At 37.1% G+C, this 24,076-nt stretch overlaps 1 protein-coding gene across 2 annotated transcripts in view; it reads right to left on the minus strand.

The window, feature by feature from the left end:
• Positions 1–21,429, minus strand: part of LOC127654819 (DNA-binding protein SATB2-like) — a 56,267-nt gene extending 34,838 nt beyond the window's left edge. Inside the window, exons 1-3 of one of the 2 annotated variants that reach the window (XM_052142273.1) lie at positions 21,328–21,429; positions 19,632–19,819; positions 3,600–3,815 (exon numbers count right to left, since the gene is read on the minus strand). In XM_052142273.1, coding sequence (XP_051998233.1) covers positions 3,600–3,771 — 172 coding nt within the window. In that variant the 5' untranslated portion in view covers positions 3,772–3,815; positions 19,632–19,819; positions 21,328–21,429. Of the gene's footprint in view, positions 1–3,599; positions 3,816–19,631; positions 19,996–21,327 lie in introns of those variants that run through there. The other variant, XM_052142274.1, reaches the window with a different exon arrangement.
• Positions 21,430–24,076: the final 2,647 nt, after the last annotated feature.

Below are 24,076 nucleotides of genomic sequence, written 5' to 3' on the forward strand. Positions count from 1 at the left end.
AAAATAATTAACTGATTAATTTTTTAAACTGAGAATATAAAGGCTCAGGAGGATTACTGGTTCTTCTGGATTTATCCTTCTGAATTTGTAGCTAATTCCTTTCAATTTTAGATGAACGCTTTAAATCAATTATTAAAAATGACAAGAGCTGAGTTTCTCTGATAACGTTGTAACTTAAGCTATTATGATAATTTTAACCAACATTTCTCATTTGCTATCAATGGAGTAATGTATATTTCCCAAACTAGCACGTAGATTGCTCGTTATAAAGTTGAACTTAAGTGTTTCGTTAAGGGAGCTGTCCGGCCAATGGTGCTGAAACTTTGGCCAATGGGTCCAGGAGTTTGTCTTCTCAAAATGAAAATAATGTGGAAATAACAAACATGGAAATTGTATGTAACCTTGTAGAGGCATCAAATGCTATTAACAATTACTTAATTTAATTAAAGCAATAATGATGACTTTGGTAAGACCGTAATGTGTATAATAATGACTTTGGTAAGATGTAATGTGAATGCAAGCAATGCAAATCATAAGGAACTCTCACATAGCCTATATGTTTGTTTCTTTGAATGGAAACTGAACAGATGCACACAGAACAGGATTAAAATGATGGAAATCAATATGAAACTACTCATATACCTATCTAAATATTAATAGATTGTCTGGTTAGAGTTTTAGGCATGGCACACTGTGTATATTTGTAGCCTTCCTGCAATTATGAAACATGCAATTTGAGTAACACTTTACAAAAATGTTACATTTTTTTAACATTAATGCATTAGGTATCATGATCTTACAATGAACAATATATTTGTTATACCATTTATTAATCTTTGTTAATGCTATTTTATAAGTATAAGTGTTCAATGTTAGTTCATGGTTCATTTATTAATATTAACATATACAACTTGTGATTTTAAAATGTTGAAATTAACATCAACCAAGAATAATTAATGTTGTAAAAGTATTGTTTATTATTGGTTCATGTTAACTAATGTAAACAAATGGAACCTTATTGAAAAGTGGTTAGTAAACTGATTGAAGAGTCAGTTTGAAAGAGCACACATGAAATTGCAGCTGGAAAAATGACAAGGAAGTGTGCATGCACATTAAATGAGGATCTTCAAAAAGAGATACAATTTCTAAAAAAGGAGTCACAGACAGAGCATAGTAAAGTGAGGGGTGACATTTGTGGAGCTTGCTTTTCCATCGCCCATGGAGGCCACTCTGGCATGTTCATACAAAAAAGCATGTGGATGCTGCTAAAAGTGTGCCACACCAAGTGTTAGTGATTTTTTTGGGAAGCAATGTTCAGAGCTTAACATTCTGTTGTGCCCGGTCATAGTTTTCGGTTGGCTGACTGCACTGTAAAACTGATGAAGAAATTGTATGATCTAAAATGTTCTTCTGCCCGCACCAGATATGAAGCTGTCATATGCAACGTACTCACTTTTGTGAGCTGGACTATCAGAAATTACTGCAGCATGGCAATACACGTTTCCTCTCTCTTGGTCCAACTCCTGAAAGAATACTACACCTTTTCAATGGTCTGCATGCATAATTTCTTTCTCAAGAAAAAAGGCCCAAAGTTTCTTAAAGACATTTCCAACGATCCTTGCACTAAACTTTGGATTGGCTTCTCACTCAAGCAAACAGCCACTTTTAACCATGCACTGGAGATTGTACAGCATAACCACTTATCAGCCACAGAAGTGGCTTTACACATTCATGACCTGAGAAAATTCTTGCAGGCCAGGCTGGAGGAATCATTCATACCCTCTGACATTAAATAGCAGTTGGCTGCCCTGGTTGAAGTCGCTCATTGCACTCTCACTCTATTCTCCTTTGTTAAAAATATTTGAATTATTTATTTAGGCCTATTTATTTAAGTTTTAAACTGCAGGGTCACATTACTCACATATGCCTTCTTAATAAATCTGTTTAATAAGAAAATATCCCCCTTTCTATTGCCATTTTGTTATGATTATCAAAGAAGGCCAATAAAAGATTAAAATGAAATAGTATTTGTTTACGTTACCTATAACAGCCAGCAGGTGGAGGAAAAAGATAATTTTTGTGTGTAATATGAGCCAGTTTGGTGACTTGAAGTGAATGCATGTCAGCAAGTTTTTACATACAACAGCACTCCGTGATCGCTTGTATTACTACTACATTACTAAAGCTAGAAAATAGCTTTAAACGGTTTTAAACTAACAACTTCAGCATTAAGGCTCATCACAGCAGAAACACAACAGACTGATTAATTACAACTCAAGGCACTTACCTCTTACTGGACTTTCCACATTGGAGAAGATGTTCTGTTTAAAATGGCAGAGAATATTGCGGTTTCTAAAGAGAAAGACTTTTGTGCACCGGTTACTGTGAAATAGGGAGAAATACCCCCGCTTGGATGGCTATTTTTCCACTGAGAAATCTGACAGCATCTCTGCTTGGGTGTGGCAACAGGTGATCGCACACTCTCTCTCTCTCTCTCTCTCTCTCTCTCTCTCTCACACACACACACACATACACCCTTGTTTATCCAATAACTTATTAGAAACAGCACAAGCCGTGATACTGTTTCTGAAGCAACATTTTTTAATTACTAACGGAGGCTTGGACGTATTATTTGGTTTGAACCAACAATGGCAGATTCTGATCCGTTGCATAAGAAAGTAGTTCCATACACAAATGCATTTTTTATGATCGTATTACATTTTTTCTTAATTTTGTTGTTGTTGTATATAAGCAATATCACACTCGCAATCGTGCTACATGGCCCTAAATCAGCACTGCTGTGATTACCTCCAACACTCAGCCTGCAACCGAAACACAGCAGTGCTGATGTAGGGCCATATCTCACTATTGCGAGTGTGATATTGCTTAATTATGTGTCTTGTAAATTTAGACCTATCACGTCACATGCGCAGACTGAGAAGACTGATTTCAATGCAATTCTTTTTCAACACTTTTTTATCCTCTGAAACAGTTTACAGTAGCAGTAGTAACTAAATGTCCCTTTGTCTCTGATAAACTGTAAAAGATGCAAGAAAGATACGTTTACGTTGCACTTAATGGACATATGAACAGTTAGATAACTTAGATAACAATTTTTTTGGGAAACATGCTTAAGAAATTAAATACTACTTATAAGTGCTACTAACATTCTTCTTAGTGCATCGGGAAACCCAGCCTATATTTGTTGGAGCTGTTATGTACTGCTTAACATCAGTGTAGTGTCGGAACTCCCTATAGGCAAACTACGGGGGCCCCCATATTGTCAAGGACATTTCATGTAGTATTATGAAAATACTGATGGAGGACACCACACACATTTTTGATGCTCATGTGGTTGATGTAGGTTTGTGCCTGGCTTGCAACATGTCCTGATCCTCTCTTTAACCCCCTAAATTTCCATCTTTCTCTACCATGTAATTAATAAGAGTCCAATGCGCAAAAAAATATATACATTGTATCTCTCTATCTATCTATCTATCTATCTATCTATCTATCTATCTATCTATCTATCTATCTATCTGTCTATATATATATTTACATTTAGGGACAGAAGTGGGTTCATAAAGTGAGTGTCTTACCTCCGAGGGGTCTTTGATGGGCCCCGTTGTGGCGACTGTGGTGTCCGGTTGGACTGCCGTTAAGTTCCAGACGGCCTATTTTTTGTGGGGGACCACCAATATCAGGACTGCTGCTCCCGCGTCGCTCTGGGCTCTCCCGCAAATGAGGGCTCTCTCCTCCACATCGCTCCATCCCCCTCCACACCACAGGGGGAACACCAGCCAGAGGATATGGACCTGAGTGAGGTAGAGAGAGCTGTCAAAAACACAATCAACATCAAAGTACATGCTTTTTCGTTGAACATCATAAACTGTATATACAACAATAACAAAAAATGAGAGTGGAATGAGCAAGAGAGTGAGGGAAAGGAAGACATAAAGAAAGAGAGATAGATAGATAGATGGAACATTTTTAAAAGACATGGTGTTTAATAGAACTGGTTTCCACAGCAAATATCAGAGTAAAATAAAAATATCATAGTATAAAATTAAAAGGAATAATCTAGCTGTATATTCAGCTTGTTCTGTCACCCTGTGAGGCTTAATTGTAAGAAGGTGCAAAACAACAAACAATCCTAGTCTTATCCACACGCTCTCACCATGATCATGATATTCAAAACATTCCAAAGGAATGCTAATAGATGGTTAATGGCATATCTAAACTAAAAAAGAATAATAATTTGGAACATATCCTAAAGATAAAATGAGAATGGACAAAAATCTTATTGGTAAACTAAAAAAAAAGAAAAGAAAACATAAATCTACTGAAAATGTTTTCAATTATAATTTGAATTTGAGTTTCAAGCCATGTCCACACTTATCAATTTTTAGTTTCCTAACATAATTTTCCAAAGTATGCGGTTATGGAGAGTGTTTCGTATGTCTCAGTTTTTGGTGGAGGCAAACATCTTTCCAGTGTGGATGAGAGGTCTAAACTGAATGCCTTTTCAAACAAAGACATAGTAGCGTTGACACTGACAGTTTATCCAGTGGGATCTTATTTGATTCTTCATTCATACATAGAGGGTTGTAATTTGATCCTTTTCAGATTTTTTCCAAATTACGATAGAAATTCCATTAGCATTCTTTAAGGAGCTTTTTTTTTTTACAAGGAAACTTCTCTCCCAAGTCAGAGGATTCCCCATGACTTGACATAAACAGAAACTAAAACGCTGTGGCTAGTAGACAACACACAGACATCAAACTCAAGACTGTGCCCCAAAATACATGAGATTGTTTAAGAGGATCTTATCATCGCTATCAGCAAACAGAAAAGCTGAGACTCAGTGTCTCGTTCTTCACCAGAGTCTGTGGGGAATGTAAACTAGTGTGAGCGTGCGTGTACGTGTGTGTGTGTGGGTTTACTTAGCTATAGTTTGGAGACAAACTTGTCTCCAGAAGTGAGCTAAATATGACAAAATTTGGAGGGAAAATGCTAGAGGTTTTTTATTATGGTTAGTCTATAGTAATTGTAATTAGCTTTATAATAAAATATTTAAGTCTATGGGATGTACTCATTAAGATAGTACACGTGTATCTGTGTGCAGCATGTGTAGCCAAAATGCCAGAACTTTTAATATATATATATATATTTTTTTTATATATATTTACTTTTATATACATATAAATATACTATATGAAGAATATGAAAAAAATATTTTTTATTAATTATTAAGTCACTAACAAAGTAATCGTAATTACACTTACTGAACACTTAATTAGGAACACTATGGTCCTAATAAAGTGTCCAACATGGTCTTCTGCTGTTACAGCCCATCTGCCTCAAGGTTCGACATGTTGTGCATTCTGAGATGCTATTCAGCTCACTACAATTGTACAAAGTGGTTATCGGAGTTACTATAGCCTTTATGTCAGCTCAAACCAGTCTGGTGATATTCTGTTGACCTCTCTCACCAACAAGGCATTTCGTTCTGCAGAACTGCCGCTCACTTGTTTTTGGAACCATTTCTAGAAGAATTTCTAGAGACTGTTCTGTGTGAAAATCCTAGAATTAAAAGAAATACTCAAACCAGGCCGTCTGGCACCAACAATCATGACATGATCAAAATCACTGAGATCTATTTTTTTCCCATTCTGATGGTTGATGTGATCATTAAATGAAGCTCTTGACCCATATCTGAATGGTTTTATGCGCTGTACTTCTGCCACATGGTTGGCTGACTAGATAATTACATGAATAAGTAGGTATACAGGTGTTTCTAATAAAGTGCATTTGTGTGCAAATATAATACTGCCCAATACATGTGAATGTGTGTACATATTTCTCTGAGCCAGAATCTCCATTGGGGACAGTTTCCAGAGGTCTTTGTTTTCCAGAAAAAACCTAATATTAGTAATGTCCATCAGAGTCAGTGCCAGGCAGTATTGAGTCCATACCAAAAGTTAAAGACTGTGGACATACTCCCCACAAGCCTAAAGGAATGCTTTGATTTGCATTTCATTTAATACAGAGGGACTGTGATGAGTCTAAAACATAGATCCTCCTCCCTGTGGTTATGCAAAAAACATCACTCATCCTTTCTCAGGCCTTGACAAGAAAAACACCATCACAGAACAAAAAAGTCAAAGAGGATTACAAGCTGAGGCAAAATTTTCTAAATGAATAATAAATTAAAATCATTAGACTCTGTGATTAGAAAACTAGCTTGGGTCCAGAAAGCAAGTGTCTGAATTCTTTAGAGTTTAACAAGTGAGTGGAAGGAGAAATACTTTAAGGGCATTTGGGTAGAAGGATATGTGTTAGAGTGCTGCTTAGGGGACACAAACTTATGATCCAAACTGTACACAAACACTTTTTCGGTTTAAAGAGCCTTTGAATTTAATCGATCTCAAGTGTGAACGACACACTACAGTAATAGATATACTGTCACAGAATGTGTCAGGAATGAGGACCCAAATGCAGGAATGAGTGAAAAACCTTTTTTTTATTAAAACGTAAAATATTACATTCAATACAAAATGCTCATGGGGAGAGAAAACAAATGAAAACGTAAACTAGTACAAGGATAATAACAAAGACCGACCAGGAACAGGAAAAGATAGGAACAGGAACAGAATGACTAGTAACAAAACCAGTGGTGGGCTGTGCATTTAAAGTCTAGGCCTTCAGTGTGATTCATAAAACACAGTTTCACAATGAATAAGACACCCTATGCCTTTGGGCATCATACATTATATCGCAGCTAACTAATATTACCAATTGACTTTTTACAAACACGTCCACGCACGAAAGCCAGAAATGTAAACAGCACTTAATGCTCAAGCAATAATATTTGCGATTTAAATGTTGCTTGCAATACATTTCGTTTCGTCAGGGTACTCGTTTATGCTGCATTCCATTGAAGTTGGATGTGGGATATTCCTACTTGATATCTCCAACCATAAATGCATTCCATTCTCTGATATTCGGAAGATGATGTTTAAGGAAACAAAACTGCAATGCTCACATTAGCTTAGCAGGGGTTTGACTGTCATTAGAGATGTCTTCTAGCAACCCAACTGACAAACAATGCTTCAGTGCTAGCATTTGTGCTTCAGTTGTATGATTATCAAAAGAGATTATAATTTACCATGTTTTACACACCTGTTTCTGCAGGCGTTGATTAGACAAGCTTTAATATCATGTAACGTGGAAACAAACTCATTTATCGATATGACTTAATAAAGTGAATGTTTTTCACTTGTGTACATCTCCCTAAGTACCCACATGTTTGTGTTCATGCACCTGCATCTTAGCAAAATCTGAGTTGAGAATTTCTGCACAAGCCTTTGTAAGAAGTTAGAAGTTTCGAGAAGCTGTAATTCTGACTTAAAGATGCATTGGATTCTGGATTCACATGGATTCTGTGTAAATTCTGAAGGTATGAATGGGTGGAGCTGAAACTCACGTGCTGCTTTGGGGATGCGATTTGTGAAACAGTTGTCACACTTTGCTTGTAAGCATCAAGGAATAAATTCTGACTGGATTTTTCTCTATCTGTTTGTAGATTAAGTAAGAGTGTATAGCGGTTAAAAAACATAGGAAAAAAGGTGATATTTATTTATTTGGCATGTTAGACAAGCAGAGAAGCCTTTGCTGGCCCTGAGAATTAGCCACTGAACAAAACTCACAAAACGATTTGACAAATACAAGAGGGAAGAGGGCACAATATATAGGCAAGGCACATGAGGAACAGGTGAAGGTAATTAACATAACAAGGACTAAACAAGGGAGAGTGTCAAGGGTAACGAGGAGGCAGGGACAGGGATGCACACGGCTAACAGAAACACAGACATAGCCAATTACACATACACATGACACACACACATAAACAGAAAACAAACATAGATCAAAAGGCAGACAGAACAGAATCATGAGTGTTGGCCACTGAACTGAGCAACACACTAGTCTCTGGTGTCTGATGGGTGCTGGTTACTGGGATTCGTATACAGCTGGATGACGGCCTCTGGGCAGATGGTGAGGTCAGTTGCGGATGCTGAGAGTTGGACAGGGTCAGACGGCATTGGTGGCCACTGAGAACTGGACAGTGTTAGACTGGACATAGATGGCTGCAGGGCAGGTTTCTGACAAGGCGTGTGACTTGCCAGTCTAACTGGATGTGGGAGGCCACTGGATAGTGGTCTGACTGGACGTGGGCGGCCACTGGAAAAGGTTCAGACTGGACAGCCACAGGCAAAGGGTCAGGCTGGGTTGCAGCTGCAGCAGGCTTGGACCCCTTCTGGAACGCTGCAGCAAACTGTGATGTAGGGACCTCCTCCTCTTTCTCCTCCTCCTGTGGGTGGAAATAGCAGCAGGCTCCTCCGCTGGACTGGATGGTAACTGCTGATGACTGGACAGAATCGTTGATTGTCACAGGGGACTGGACAGGATCGTCGACGGCCACAGGGGACTGGCCAAGATCGTCGAAGTCCACAGGGGACTGGACAGGCTCCTCAATGGTCACAGGAGACTGGACAAACTCAATTACCACAGGGAACTGGTCGGGCTTGTCAACAGCCTCAGGGAACTGGACAGACTCAATAACCACAGGGAATTGGACGGGCTTGTCAATGACCACAGGGAACAGGACAGGCTTGTTGATGGCCACAGGGAACTGGACGGGTTTGTTGACAACCCCAGGGAACTGGACGGACACGGAGATGGCCACAGGGAACAGGACAGGCTCGTTGACTGCCACAGGGAACTGGACAGAGCTTGTCGACTGCCTCAGGGAACTCAACGGCCGCCGTGGTCGGGAGAGCTGGCAGCAACAGGGGAACTGCCTCTGTGGCTGGCTGGAATGAAGGAAGGAAGGAAGTCCTCTGATGCACAGACTGAGATAAACTCCTCCCTTTTCAAGTCAAACTTGATTGTAGCGGTAAGACTTCCCACTTCACCCATCTCTGGGACACAAGCCCTAATGGGATCATTCAGACCAGCCCTAAACAATTGCATAAGGCTAGCCTGACCATGACCCAGACCCGAGGACAGCATCAAAACATTCAACGCATACCTCTTCACCAACTTGTCCTCCTGCCAGTGTCGGAAGTGTTTCCTGGCCTGCTTGGCTCTGCGTCGTGTGGAAAGTTATGGACAAAAAGAAAAACTAACTTCTGCTGGGTCCATGATGATCAGATCATGATATTACGGAATGTGTCAGGAATGAGGACCCAAATGCAGGAATGAGTGAAAATAAAAATAATTTTAATAAAACAACTGACAACACAAAACTCTCATGGGGGAGGGAAACAATCTAAACATAAACTAGAATAAGGATAATAACTAAGACCGACAGGGAACAGGAACAAGACAGGAACAGGAACACAATGACTAGTAACAAAATAATATGCCAAATACAAGAGGGAAGAGGGCACAATATATAGGCAAGGAACAGCACATGAGGAACAGGTGAAGAAAATGAACATAACAAGGACATATATATACAGTGGGTACGGAAAGTATTCAGACCCCCTTACATTTTTCACTCTTTGTTATATTGCAGCCATTTGCTAAAATCATTTAAGTTCATTTTTTTTCCTCATTATTGTACACACAGCACCTCATATTGACAGAAAAACACAGAATTGTTGACATTTGTGCACGTTTATTAAAAAAGAAAAACTGAAATATCACATGGTCCTAAGTATTCAGACCCTTTGTTCAGTATTTAGTAGAAGCACCCTTTTGATCTAATACAGCCATGAGTCTTTTTGGGAAAGATGCAACAAGTTTTTCACATCTGGATTTGGGTATCCTCTGCCATTCCTCCTTGCAGATCCTCTCCAGTTCTGTCAGGTTGGATGGTAAACGTTGGTGGACAGCCATTTTCAGGTCTCTCCAGAGATGCTCAATTGGGTTTAAGTCAGGGCTCTGGCTGGGCCATTCAAGAACAGTCACAGAGTTGTTGTGCCACTCCTTCGTTATTTTAGCGGTGTGCTTAGGGTCATTGTCATGTTGGAAGGTGAACCTTCGGCCCAGTCTGAGGTCCAGAGCACTCTGGAGAAGGTTTTTGTCCAGGATATCCCTGTACTTGGCCGCATTCATCTTTCCCTCAATTGCAACCAGTCGTCCTGTCCCTGCAGCTGAAAAACACCCCCACAGCAATGATGCTGCCACCACCATGCTTCACTGTTGAGACTGTATTGGACAGGTGATGAGCAGTGCCTGGTTTTCTCCACACATACCGCTTAGATTTAAGGCCAAAAAGTTCTATCTTGGTCTCATCAGACCAGAGAATCTTATTTATCACCATCTTGGAGTCTTTCAGGTGTTTTTTAGCAAACTCCATGCGAGCTTTCATGTGTCTTGTACTGAGGATAGGCTTCCATCGGGCCACTCTGCCATAAAGCCCCGACTGGTGGATGGCTGCAGTGATGGTTGACTTACTACAACTTTCTCCCATCTCCCGACTGCATCTCTGGAGCTCAGCCACAGTGATCTTTGGGTTCTTCTTTACCTCTCTCACCAAGGCTCTTCTCCCCCGATAGCTCAGTTTGGCCGGACGGCCAGCTCTAGGAAGGGTTCTGGTCATCCCAAACATCTTCCATTTAAGGATTATGGAGGCCACTGTGCTCTTATGAACCTTAAGGGCAGCAGAAATTTTTTTGTAACCTTGGCCAGATCTGTGCCTTGCCACAATTCTGTCTCTGACCTGAGTTAAATATATGAGTGTCACAGCAAAGGGTCTGAATACTTAGGACTATGTGATATTTCAGTTTTTCTTTTTTAATAAATGTGCAAAAATGTCAACAATTCTGTGTTTTTCTGTCAATATGGGGTGCTGTGTGTACAATAATGAGGAAAAAAAAAATGAACTTATATGATTTTAGCAAATGGCTGCAATGAGTGAAAAATTTAAGGAGGTCTGAATACTTTCCGTACCCACTGTATATATATATATATATATATATATATATATATATATATATATACAAAATTAATAGCACCCATTAAACCAAGCATTCCAATTAAAACTGCTGTTAGCAGCTGATCACATGAAAATGACGTGACCGTAGCAACATTTTTGCAAAAATAAATTAAATGCTTCATTACACATTTTGCTGCAGATTCCCAGTGAAATGTCCAACAAGGGGCACCAAATTCAAGGGAAATGGTGTCTTAATCAGACGAGGGTTTTTTTTAAGGTGAATGGATAATGAGTAAAAGGTGCCTCCATAACCTAAAGCTTTAACCTAAACCTAATCAATAATGTTTAAAAACAAATGAGAGGTAAATAAAACAGACATCCTTACTCTGAAACCAATGGTTACCAACCCTGTTGCTGGAGGCCCCCCAACATTACACATTTTGGAAATTTCCCTAATCAAACACACCCGTTTCAACTCATAAGCTTGTTAGTGGAGACTCCAAGACCTGAATTGGCTGTGTCAGAAAAGGGAGATATGCAAAATGTGCAGTGTTTGGGGGCCTCCAGGAACAGGGTTGGGAAACACTGCTGTAAATCAACACATAAATATAATCAATAAAAGCAAATGTGACAAGAAAAACAAATTTTCTGAAGCAACGAAGCCATTTTGTTTAGCTTTCGGCTCATGTGTTAGCTTGTGTGCTTGACTCACCTCGAATCACAATTTTAGGAATAAGACCAACACTCTATCAGGTGAGTTACCGTGGAAGCTAATCAAATTGGAATAAGTGTGTAAATGCGGGTGGGTCTGTAATACAAGCATAAAAATTTATCGTTTTCAAATTCTGCCTTAGAGCAAAATTTTTCTATGTCATAAAATAGCAGTGTGTGAGTAAAATCACACTTGACCCCATTCACCCAACACACCTCCTTTTCGAACTGTTGCCCTCTGGCCAGCTTGACAGAGCACTGAGCTCCAGAACAGCCAGGCACAGGAAAAATAATTTCCCTCAGGCCATCCTCCTCATGAACAGTTAAAACTGCCCCAAAATACTTTCCATCTGTCAATACAACCATGTGCAATATGCATTCCATATCTTCCTACTTATATCCATGTTTCATTTATATTCTTTAACATATCCTACCTATTCTTCAATACATTACATCACCTGCACATAACTGTACATCTGTATATAAAATATTCTAACAACAGTATTACTCTATTGTATATTTTCATCTGTTATATCCTTTTTTTAATATCACTATATGTTTAAATGTATGTGTTTGTGTGCATGTATGTATGGTTGCATTTGCACTGGAAATTTCTGTCACCATGAAAAATTCCTTGTGTGTGCAAGCTTACTTGGTAAGAAAGCTCATCCTGATTCTGATTCAGACAGAACGAAAACAAAGTGTTTATGAAGTCATAATCAGCCATTGTACTTGTGATTTGTGTGCAAGTGAATAAAACGCACAGTTGTTGTAGCGCCTCTAGTGTTAATTTCACCAGGAAACTGTGGTGAAATGTAGAACGCAGCACATAAAACTCAGTTTGGAAAAAGAATAGTTAAAAAACCTTTTATTCAATGAGCTGTTGGCTTAGGACCATTTCCCCAGTGTACATGCATCTGTTAAAAAGTATAACCGCTTATGTTCAAGTCCTATCAAAAAGCAGGCACAAAGTTTGAAAGCACAGCACCTCACAAACAGCAGAGGATCAAGTCCTAAAGCACAACGGATAAAACCCACTACTTAGTGTAAGATCATTGAGATCCACTTCAGCTGTATGAGGTGAACAGATCTGGTTTTAATTAACAGCTCATCTACGATGTGGGCTTGCCCATTAGACTTGCAGTCCCAGGGGCAAAATAAAATCTCTTCTCAAAAAGTGTCTTTGGATGTTTTAGATACAGGCATGGAACTGAGCAAAAATTCTTAAGCCTGAAACCGCAAATGGACACAATGACTATTGTGCTAAAAGATTTCTGCCATCAGTGACGATACAAGTTTTTCCTTTGCTTGCCTCACTTCACCCTCCATTACTTTACTGTATTTTCAACCCTTAAAATATTTTATCAGCCTTAGTTCATCATCATGGGGTGTCTTTGTTCCTCCATTTACTGGGCTTCACAGGTTCAAACCTGCCTGATTCTAATAAGTCCTTCGTTCCCAATCAAGAGCTTGCCTGAATCACTTCTTCCATCTCTATGCCAAACTCTCCCTCTCTTTCTTTCTCTCTGATCCTCCTCCGCCCTAACTCCAGATATTTGATTGGGAGATAAAACCAGCTCCAGTGTTTCTGCACATCACTTACATATGAAGATGGTACTAGCTATGCAACGAATGTGAACTTTTGTGTCTTTTGACACCTACTAGAGTAATACAAGCCTGATTAAGAATTGCACTAGGTGTGATACTCTGTTTCAGACACATCTGCAATACACTGATGTCATTCAATGATGAGAAAATTTTATTGATTTGCACTTCCCATGGAAAGCAATGTGATTCATCTAAGAATTTAGAATTCAGAAATTCTGAATTTACAGGATTTTAAATTCAACCAGATTTTGCTGCACTTAAAAAATGTCATAACTACATTTTCATGTCTTATTAACAGAGAGTGTAATCTATTTTTAACTGACTGACTGGGAAAACAATTACTTGTTTATTTCTTAGTATACATACAAGTTGTATGAACCATTAGAATATCATAAAGCATAAATGGTAGAAAGTCATTCATAACTGAATGTATTCATCAGGGGAGTTACAGTACATTGTTGAATTTAATTGAACATAACAGTGTTATTAGCCATGTTTAAGTGCTATCCCTCTGACAGAAAGATTACACAAAAGAGATAAATGCCTAATCAGTGCACGTTATCAAGAATAATCTATAAAAATGTGAAGATCGTTTAAATAAATTGAAAGCAAGATTTTGATTCCTAAAAAACTGTCATTATAATGTTTCTTATAATAAAGCAAAATCAAATTTGCAGTTTTCTGTGTTATAACCAAAATCTACTTATACACCCTCTTGACAACTTCCACAATTCTTACAATTTCAATGTTGTGCCTATAGGTATTTACTACCAAATGCATAGTTCAATTTTTATTTGTAACGCTTGCAGCCACACATTACAAACATAACTAATGACTGTTATTTTTAGTGGTAGATGAGAGAAGCCAGAGGAGGGAGTGGAACAGAACTCAGATCCCATGAGACTCAAATTTCCAAACTACAACGACCACACTGCTGAGACTCTCTCTCTTAAGCATGCAATATACATTTTCTGCTCTTACCCTCGCTAACCTTCCTCTTTCTCCACATTTCACTCTTTTCTTTGGCACTGAGAATGGCCTCTGCCAGTTCTACCACACACAGGAAACTGAGGGCAGTAAACAAAACACTACTGATCTGACTATGCTCACACTGTCGGTCAGTATACACAGTGGAGAGAGCGAAAAAGAGATACTAAGAAAACAAACAGAAGGTTGGTAAAACAGAGAGAGAAAGGAACAATAGCTTAAGACATCAGGAAAATAGCAAATGACAAAAAGGAAACAGTAGATTAGAAACATTTTAATAACAGTTAATAACAACTAATGGAGACATAATGCAAATGCGCAATGAGATAAAGCTGTGTCGTGATACAGTGGTATATCTCTGTGTTGACAACATGCTAAGGCGTTCACCTTTTTGACCAGGGAATAGGGCTGTGATACTCATTTATTGCAGGGTTATTAAAGCATCGGCTCAGTGAGGGTATAGATAAAGCTGGTGAAGATGGTCTAGGGATACGTATTAAAGGCCCCCGCATTGTCTCTCTCCAGCACAGGTGTGTGCGTTTGGAAGGGAAGGACAGATAAATAGCACCTTATCACCCATGAATTTGATGGCAGATGAAACTGTTACCAAGACAGATTATTACAGTACACTCAATACTTGGACTTCCTTGAACATATTTATAATACATATGTCTAGTGTAGTACAACTGGTATGAATACATAGTTAAGGCACAATAAAAACAGCTAATTTTGGTGTTATTGGGATATCATTTTATTGATTAATGTGCGACAGAAAATGAACTTTGCTGAAACAATACAGTTGCCAAAATGTGAGTGAGTATGTAAATGTACTAGACGTGTGAAGGAGGTGTAGATTTAGATATGAAAAGAGGGGGAACACAGTTGGTTGGCTAATAAACATCTTAGACAGTTAAAGATGAATAAATGAATATACAGTATATATATATATATATATATATATATATATATATATATATATATATATATATATATATATATATATATATATAAGATAAGCAGCAGCTGTTTATGTTCTCCCTCCCTGCTCCCCATCTCACAAATAGACAAAAGCGCAGAAAAACAACTGTACACAAACCCTCACACACACACAAACCACAGAGCAGGCTCACAGCTCTGATACTTCCAGGGACCACACATTGACAAAAATCACACATGGTAGACAACACTAAGCAGGGCTATAAAACACACTTGAACACACACACACACACACACACACACACACACACACACACACACACACACACACACACATACACATATTGAACCAATAATGCAAAAGGCAGTGGCTGTGGTCTGGATTTAGGTATGTAGTGTTAAATACATATTAAATATACTGTGCACCTCTGTGTGTGTACCATTTCACAAAAGCAGACACAAATAAATTAATGTTCCATGTTCCCACACAGCTTTTTTTTAGATGCACACACCACAGGGGAACTTTTTTAACTTAAGCTATATTAAATAAATATTTTTAAAACATATTTATGACTGAATACGTCCTCAACTAAGCTAAATCAAACAGCAATTGCCCCAAAAGAGCTAGTTAAAACAAGAATGTGTAAACAAGACAAAAATGAGAAAACTCTGTAATACTACCCCATCATTTTGTACTCGCATTTTTTTATATTATATATTATTTTATCACTATTTATTATTAGTCTTAGTTGTAATAGTAGTACTGAAAAGTTTGCATAGCTTAAATATAATAAATAATATTCAGCAAATACACAAAGAACAAAACACAAACAATGAGAGAGAGGAAGGGAGAGGGATAGTTTTATTATTATACAACTTTTTATAATTTCTTATTAACATTTTTAAATAAATGTTTTATTATTAGTATTATTATTATTATTTTATCGTCATTATCTGTTTTGTGTATTAATAATGTTTTTGGCAATATTGTACGTAAATAAATTATGCCAATTAAGTACTTTAAATTGAAAATTGAAATAAGAGAGAGAGAGTGTGAGAGAGAGAGAGAGAGAGAGAGAGAGAGAGAGAGAGAGAGAGAGACACATTCCACAATTCTTAACTTTTTGCATTGTCATCTTTTTGTTAATAATGAGCTGAGATCTGTTTCAAAAAAGTTTTGAAATTTGTCACTAAGTGTCGCGTGGATACAGTTATTCGGCTTTAATCAGCTATGTGCTGCGAATTAACATTAATTATATAAAAAAGGCAGAACACCAGTTCACCAAGCCACTGGGCACTGCAGAACCCATTTAGGCCAAATCTTAGTTTACATGTCAGGGAACACTTCTAAAACTTCTATGAATTGTACTTTATATAATAGGCTAGTGTTTAATTTAAATGTATGTCCTTAATAAGCTATTTGTATATAATGTAATAACCGTTAAATAAAAGCGCTAAAGACTTCCATGCTATATTGTAAAATTAGTCATGTCTGAAGGGGTAGCAGGCTCCGCTGCGTCCAAAACTGTCAACTAACCGTTAATTAGCCGGTAGTTGTCACTGTCAAAGCCGGATCGAGACATTTCTCTTCATTTTTAAATCTCTTATTTTATCTAGACATTTCGGATCACTGCAAAAATTAAGCAGTTTTAGCCGTCTTAACTCTTTTCTTACTTCATAATACGAAAGGTCTAGCTACAGGTGTCTTATGGGCCTCTAAAGTATTACATATTACATAAATAGACTATTATATATCTTTAGTAGCTATAACATATAGAATATAATATATGTCAAGAATTTCTGACGCTGAACCAAAACGCCCCCATTAAGTCACGGTTTACTGATACAACTGTAAGTAGGTAAGGCCTGGAAAAAACCTGCCGTGAATTAATGCTGGATTTGATCCATTCTGATATAAAGAGAATCCTTAGAGGCTTCCGTCTATTGTAAAATCGCCGAGACTTCTAGAACCTTTCTGTAACAGAGACTAATTAACTTTTTGTTTTTAATTTTCCTCTTGACTAAAAAAAAATTATTAAAAAAATTGCGCTACCTATGGGGGCCAAGTTTGTTCAAATGAATAATGGAGAGAGCAATATAATTTTAAAAAGAAACACTGATGGCAGCTATAGAGCTATACTATCTTGCACATGCATGATTTTGTGAGTGACTCTTCAAATACTTTGCCAAAAAGGTTTAAAGTTTTAAAGACAGGGAGAAAAAATATCGAATGTAGCCTAATATAATACAAAAAAATAATGTGCACTCGGCCTTTGTGTGTGTGTGTGTTTTATTTTTTAATTTAGCTGTTTACTTCATAGATCAATATATAATAAGAACAGGCCTACAAATGTGGTTCCATTTAATGTGTATTGTTTTTTTTTTTGTTTTTTTACATCGGATGGATAGCGAATTCAATACTTAACTCAGTTTCTTTATTTCTTGTCAGATTTTTTTTTTTTTTTTTTTTTTTGCTTTAAGCAAAGAATTCTCGGTTTACTTCATCCATCCTCCTTATGTGAAAGATTCATTTTCACGAGCTTTAAAGACTTAAGGAGAAAAATGTTGCGTATGGGAGAGAAAAAACAATGCCATAACATATTTTCCTTTAAAAGAGTATAGTTTTGATAATACTGCGACCAAATGATTCAGACAATTTACTTACATGCAAAAGTCGCACATATTTGATTTCTTTCGTCCCAAGGTTACTATAAAATATCTAGAAACAACCTGATGGAATTACAAATCAATTGTTGTCTCGGTGATTAATTCTGAATTATTTTACGTTGCGTGTATCTGTCTGTATTAGTTTTCACTCCTAAATTGACAACGTTTGTAATTTGGCTATTTCTATATAAAGCATTGTATTGAAAACTTACGTCAATAATCTCCGCACGTTGAATAAAACTATCATAGAACTAATGATTCAAACATAGTCCACTGTTTCTCTTTATTGTTTCAGGTAGCTTTTTGCAATAGGCTGTTGCTCCTCTACTTCCTCATATTTAACCCTAATGTACTAAATGAATAGCTATTATACAACGTGCAGGTAGCTAAAACACACACACACGCAATAGATTTGTACAAAACATGAATCATCTGTGAAATATTTTCTCTGCACTTGCATTGTAGCATATTTAAATACTGTTATACTGTAAAACCTTAATTAATTAACCAAACATGAACAACAGCAACACACCGGTAATAATAGACAGACTAAAGTTTTGCAATTAAACAACTCTAAGGCTTCTGAAGGCACTTAGCAGAATAAGTCATATTATTTTTGCTATATAATTCAGTTGTATTATTACATTAAAATACGTACATTACATCAAAATTTCAATATCAAGCCTCAGAATACTTTAAAACTTTGAACAGGTGAATTAAGCAATCACATAAATAAACACACACACACACACACACACACACACACACATACATACAAACACAGAGTCATGAGGGCGATGAGACCGCAGACAAAAGTCAAACACGTGTTAAACTAAACTTGAGGCCTAATAAGCTCGTTGGAATTGAAGGAAAACAGGTTTTCCTCAAAAAAGGAAATGCCAAAATGCCCCGTAGCGCTATCGCTTTGAAAAAGTTACAAATGTATTTTTTTAATTATTAAAATATTTTTAAATGACTTATATTTTAAATACTTGGCGCTCTCGGTCGTCCTAGACTAAGACATTGACAACACGTCTGTGGCAAAATGATTTTCGGAGAATTTCGACAATTAAATAGTTACTGTATAGCTTTAGCCGAATAGCCTATATACATATTTATGCGAAATTATCCAAAGAAAACAGTATCACTTAATTTCAAACAAGAGGATGCAAGAGGATGCATACTCCTTTCCTAAACATGACTTACTTTGTAATTCAGTTTTAAAGTTGTTACATATTTTAATAAATCGCAATTATTCAATATTCTTGAAAAGGAATTTACATAAACAAAATTCAGTAATAATAATAATAATAATAGGCCTAATAATAATAATAATAATAATAATAATAATAATAAATGAATTAATTGACTCATTAATTGTTGCAATTATTATTCTGGTCATTATCGACAACTGAAATGCTCAGCTGAGTTCATGGAAGGCTCTGGATTACACTCTCTAATCGACAATCACTGAATCACTACTACAGGTAAATGACATCACTTTCTGCCAAATTATAGTTGCTTGATAATAAAAGGAAATTGTCAAAGGTGCTGCATGTGTTTTGTGAAAGTAGCTATTAGTAGACATATAGGCCTACCAATATGAAACATGTGCTTCTGTTGGCCTATAATTATGAAATTCGAACACAAGATTAATGCTAATATATATAAGAGAAGTTTATCCATTTGCAGATGTTAGGAATCAAATAATAGCACCTCTAGCAGTCTACGTGAATGCGTACAGAACTGGATGAAAGTTATTTACTGTTGCACTTACTGCTTATGGCGTGTCGGTACCTCTGTTGGCCGTTGAGAGGGCTCTGTCCATTGATTAAAAGTATTGAATCCAGGGCTGAGCTTCTCGCTGCCTTGCGCAGGACTGAAAACGGCTGGGTTCGGTGTTGGACTCTTGGGCTCCGTGCACTGTGCGCTGTGACTGAGTCACTGGAACTGAGAGACTCCGAGCTGAGGGGTACAGGTAGGAGATAGACAGCATGAAGAGTGAGAGAGGGGTGTGAGGGTGGGAGAGAGAAAGGACAGTGCGCGGGATAGAACCCAGCACAGATATCCTCAAAGCAAAAGACACAAGTTCCGAGAAGCGACCGATGGCAATCTGTCCGGTAGTTCGCAATGTTGCTCACGATTTACCGCGAGTTTGAGTCACGAGTGTCCGTGGCACAAACAGGGCAGAACTGAAAGCTTCGGCAGCTGTAGCAAAGAGGACGCATCAGAAGCTGAAAAGGTCCATCTATGCTGCATGCACAAAAAGAGAAATGAAGCAAAAACATACGTAAAATATCTGCTTTGTGCGATGAGGCCACTACCTATTACGGCGTGTAAAATCTCAAGAGCAAAAATGTGAGTGTCACTTTCAATCTCTCCCTTGCGCGGCGCGCGGACTGACAGAGAGGGGGAGCAGAGAGAGGAGTGGGAGTGGGAGGAGAGGACTGGAGAGCGAACGGACTGGAGAGGAAGTGTGACAGGGAGGGAGGGGCGGCCAAGGTAAGTAATTACTGCATTTCATATAAGTTATTAATAACGCTATTCCGCCATACATCCCTCACTTTTACATTTTACTTCTTTTAACAGATATTTTTTTTGTACAGGTGTTGCCTATGCTGAAATTAATTTTAGAAGTTATATTTTAGTTCAAAATAAAGATTGCATTAGTACTGAAAAAACTTTTGAGATAAAATGCATGCATGCATTTTACCTAATCAAATGCATCGTTGTCCTGTAATGTTCATTTCTGTCTTGAAAAGCAAGTTGCACAAAGAAAGTATCACTGATCTGTTTGACCCACGTTAAACTGTGATAAAAAAAAATAACAAAATAAAAAACTTAAACGGAAGCTGATTGGATATCTCGTTGGGCAAACTAAACTTGGATTTGTGGGTTAATGTTAAAACGGAAAATGGACAGATCTTTTTTGGGCAAATTATGGAATATACACTTTCAAAGAAACATCAAATATATAAGGTGTAAATTTGTATCTGTTTATACTTTCGTTTTTGTTTTTTTAAAGTGGAATCGCCTTCTAATTGATGGTTTCTAAAATCACATTCGAAGTGTCAGACTCGTATTTTGTGGTCCTGAGTCGAGAGAACAACTCAAAGCACAAATTACACCATCTGCAGTGTCAACAAGCTATATACGCAGAGATGTATGTTCAGGTTGCTCAATGGTTAAGATCTAACATTTGCTCGATTATGAATCGGTTAAAGATGTGAGAAAACGACGTGCACCGGTAGTTGTGCTTTCCAAGTGGAACAGGCAATGCTGGAACATGGAGAAAATACAATATGTTGACACGTGAAAAAATTGTAAGGGTCTGGCTGTCTTCATCAATGCTTTGACCTCTTTTAAATCACTATGGATGCTGTCATAGCTCAACAGATAAGAAAACAAAACCAGCGCAGTTCCAATAGATTTCTAGATGTAAAAGAGCATGCAGATATGCAGAGATCTCTTACCTTTATCCAATTGTGGTTGAACGAGAACTCATTAATTGGTCAAATGTGTGTGCAGCTCAGCTGGTTTGAGACGCTCAAGGTCTAGGATGTGGGAGAGAAACGCTGGCTGATTCTCCAGCCTCATTTGCTACTATTATTATATAAGATAATGATCACGATGATGATGTGATGCAGCGTTGCGTGTTCAGTGACAGGTACAATATAGAACTGTGCTGCTAATAGGGACCAAGTATTGCAATTGGTCAATACACTATATGTCGAAATCAGAGAGAGAGAGAGAGAGAGCTAGAGGGGGGGTCATTTGTACAACAAGGCTCACAGCTCAGTGGTTAATACCTTCTGGTCTGGATGAAATAGAAAAAGTGTTCAAATATGGGTCACTTCTCAAACGTTTTCATGTATTTCATGACATAGTCATGTGTGTGTGTGTGTGTGGGGGGTAACGTAGGCTACTGCCTGAAACCTGTTGATCTCGCGATAAATACTAATTTATGTACTAATTTAGTTATATACGTTTGTGGTCACTGACATAATGCAAACTACAAAAGTTTTGATTGCTGCAGCAAACTTGCTTTTTTACCTCTACAACGGCATTAACCAGTTTTAAAACATTTCTGACCAATAATAATACAATACAAAAAAATGAATATATAGATATAGATAGACAAACTTATCATTACAATTAATAAATGTTTATAATAATAATAATCATATTATTATTATTATTATTATTATTATTATTATTGTAACACAATGCTTGTCATTGCCTCGTTCAACTTTATATGAGAAAGGAGACATTTTGAGGGAGGCAAAGAAAGACCCAAGCAAATTTATTAACCAGCATATTTGAGGTAAGATCAAATGTATTTGGCCGTGTTACACACGCCTAAGTTCCGAGTAGAAAAATAGATTTTCATAAAGTTATAGTGACATATTTTCTCACTGAACCTCAAAGCGCTGTCTATCTCAAAGAAAAGCTATTGTTTCTGCTAGCAAAATACAATTGATTTTGGAAATACGTCGCCCGTGAGAACATTTATATTTAATAGCGCCCAGGCATACAACCGCAGATTTAAAGATGAGTAAAATATAAGACAAACTAGCATTAAATAAAAAACAAAAAACATGAATAAGATGTAATTGAATATATGCAGATATTTTATTAACGAGTACTCAACAAAACTGTGAAATAGCAGATGCTCAAGGCTACCTACCTACACCTTGTTATTTGAATTTTCCTACATTAATTTAGTGGAATTATATATATATATATATATATATATATATATATATATATATATATATATATATATATATATATATATATATCTTATTATATATATCTTATATATCAATATATCTTATTGTATTATAATAAGAGTATTATATTGGTCAAATTGTCAAAGTATTTTACAAAGCTCTGTTAAAGGCTCATATGAAGATGTGTTTAATTTAAAAGCTTGACTATGACATTGGTGTATCCTTGTGTTTGTGTGTAGCGTGTGTGTGTGTGTGTGTGTGTGTGTGTGTGTGTGTGTGTGAGAGAGAGAGAGAGAGAGAGAGAGTGTGTGTGTGTGTGTGTGTGTGGGTGGAGGCGGAATGAACAATGGAGACTTTATTATATTTGCAGCATATGCATTTATAAAGAATGTAATCAATTGTTATAACAATGCTCCCCTGAGAAAACAAGCAACACTCTTTTACCAAATGTGAATTAATATTACGGTATTTGTCAAGGAGAATGTTTCTCTGATTGATGTGAACTTTTTGCATACAAGAGCTTGGTGACTCAAGCACATTTAAATTATTAAGCTTTAAAATGTGTGAACCTTTCTTGAGCATTCTGACTCTCCCCTAAGCGCTCCCCTTTCCTTTTCTTGGGTAACTGGGGGATTCAAATCAGCTTCTTAGAATCAAAACAATAGTCAAGCAGAAAGAGTCAAACCGTGAAACAATTGAAAATAAATATGCCAGAAACAAGAAAACAATTCAGGTTGAGAAAGTAAATAATTGAAAAGATGCCCTTTCCCCGAAGCATTTGTAAAACATGACAATAATTACGCGGCAGTTTGGAACGCGCCATAAAACTGAACACGTCTTTTTATTAAATTTCAGCAGGTTGGATCAAGGATGTAACCACATTTTAGTGACGGGGAGACCAAATTTTAAAGTTCCGTCAATAAAAACCTCATGTTAATTAAAAATAATCTGAATATAGATGTCATCTTTTTAACAAGTTTCTGCTTAATATCATGTAACGCCCCAAAATATAATTAATAAATCCGATTTTATTGGAGAAGGATCACTGGGAAAGCCCTTAATTTTTTAAGGGCGTTTCCCCCCCAGATCAACACTGAAAACTCATTTAAATGCAAGTAAAATACCTGGAACAAATAAGGGTCAATAATTGAGCAGCCTTCAAGGTTTTATATGATGGAGCTTTCTAAAGGATTATCTATAACAAAAAATAAAAAGCTAACATAGACATGCTTTGTTCGAATCAAACATGTTCGTTTTTGTATATGGGTTACGTGTTGAAAAGAAGATGAAGTGCCACTGAAGTTCAGATCACTGACGATTATGCTGACTGATGTGCAGTAAATGTGCAAATGGCATCGTCTAGTGGTCGGAATCAAACATACACCTACTCTCACATTCCCGATTTAATCAATGAATTATGTTGTATCCAATTGCCTTTGAGTTTGGTCTTTAAAGGTATTTTCAGTGTTGAGATAGAGTGGCCGTAAGT

Source organism: Xyrauchen texanus, chromosome 14, assembly GCF_025860055.1.
Source record: "Xyrauchen texanus isolate HMW12.3.18 chromosome 14, RBS_HiC_50CHRs, whole genome shotgun sequence".
Taxonomy (NCBI): domain Eukaryota; kingdom Metazoa; phylum Chordata; class Actinopteri; order Cypriniformes; family Catostomidae; genus Xyrauchen; species Xyrauchen texanus.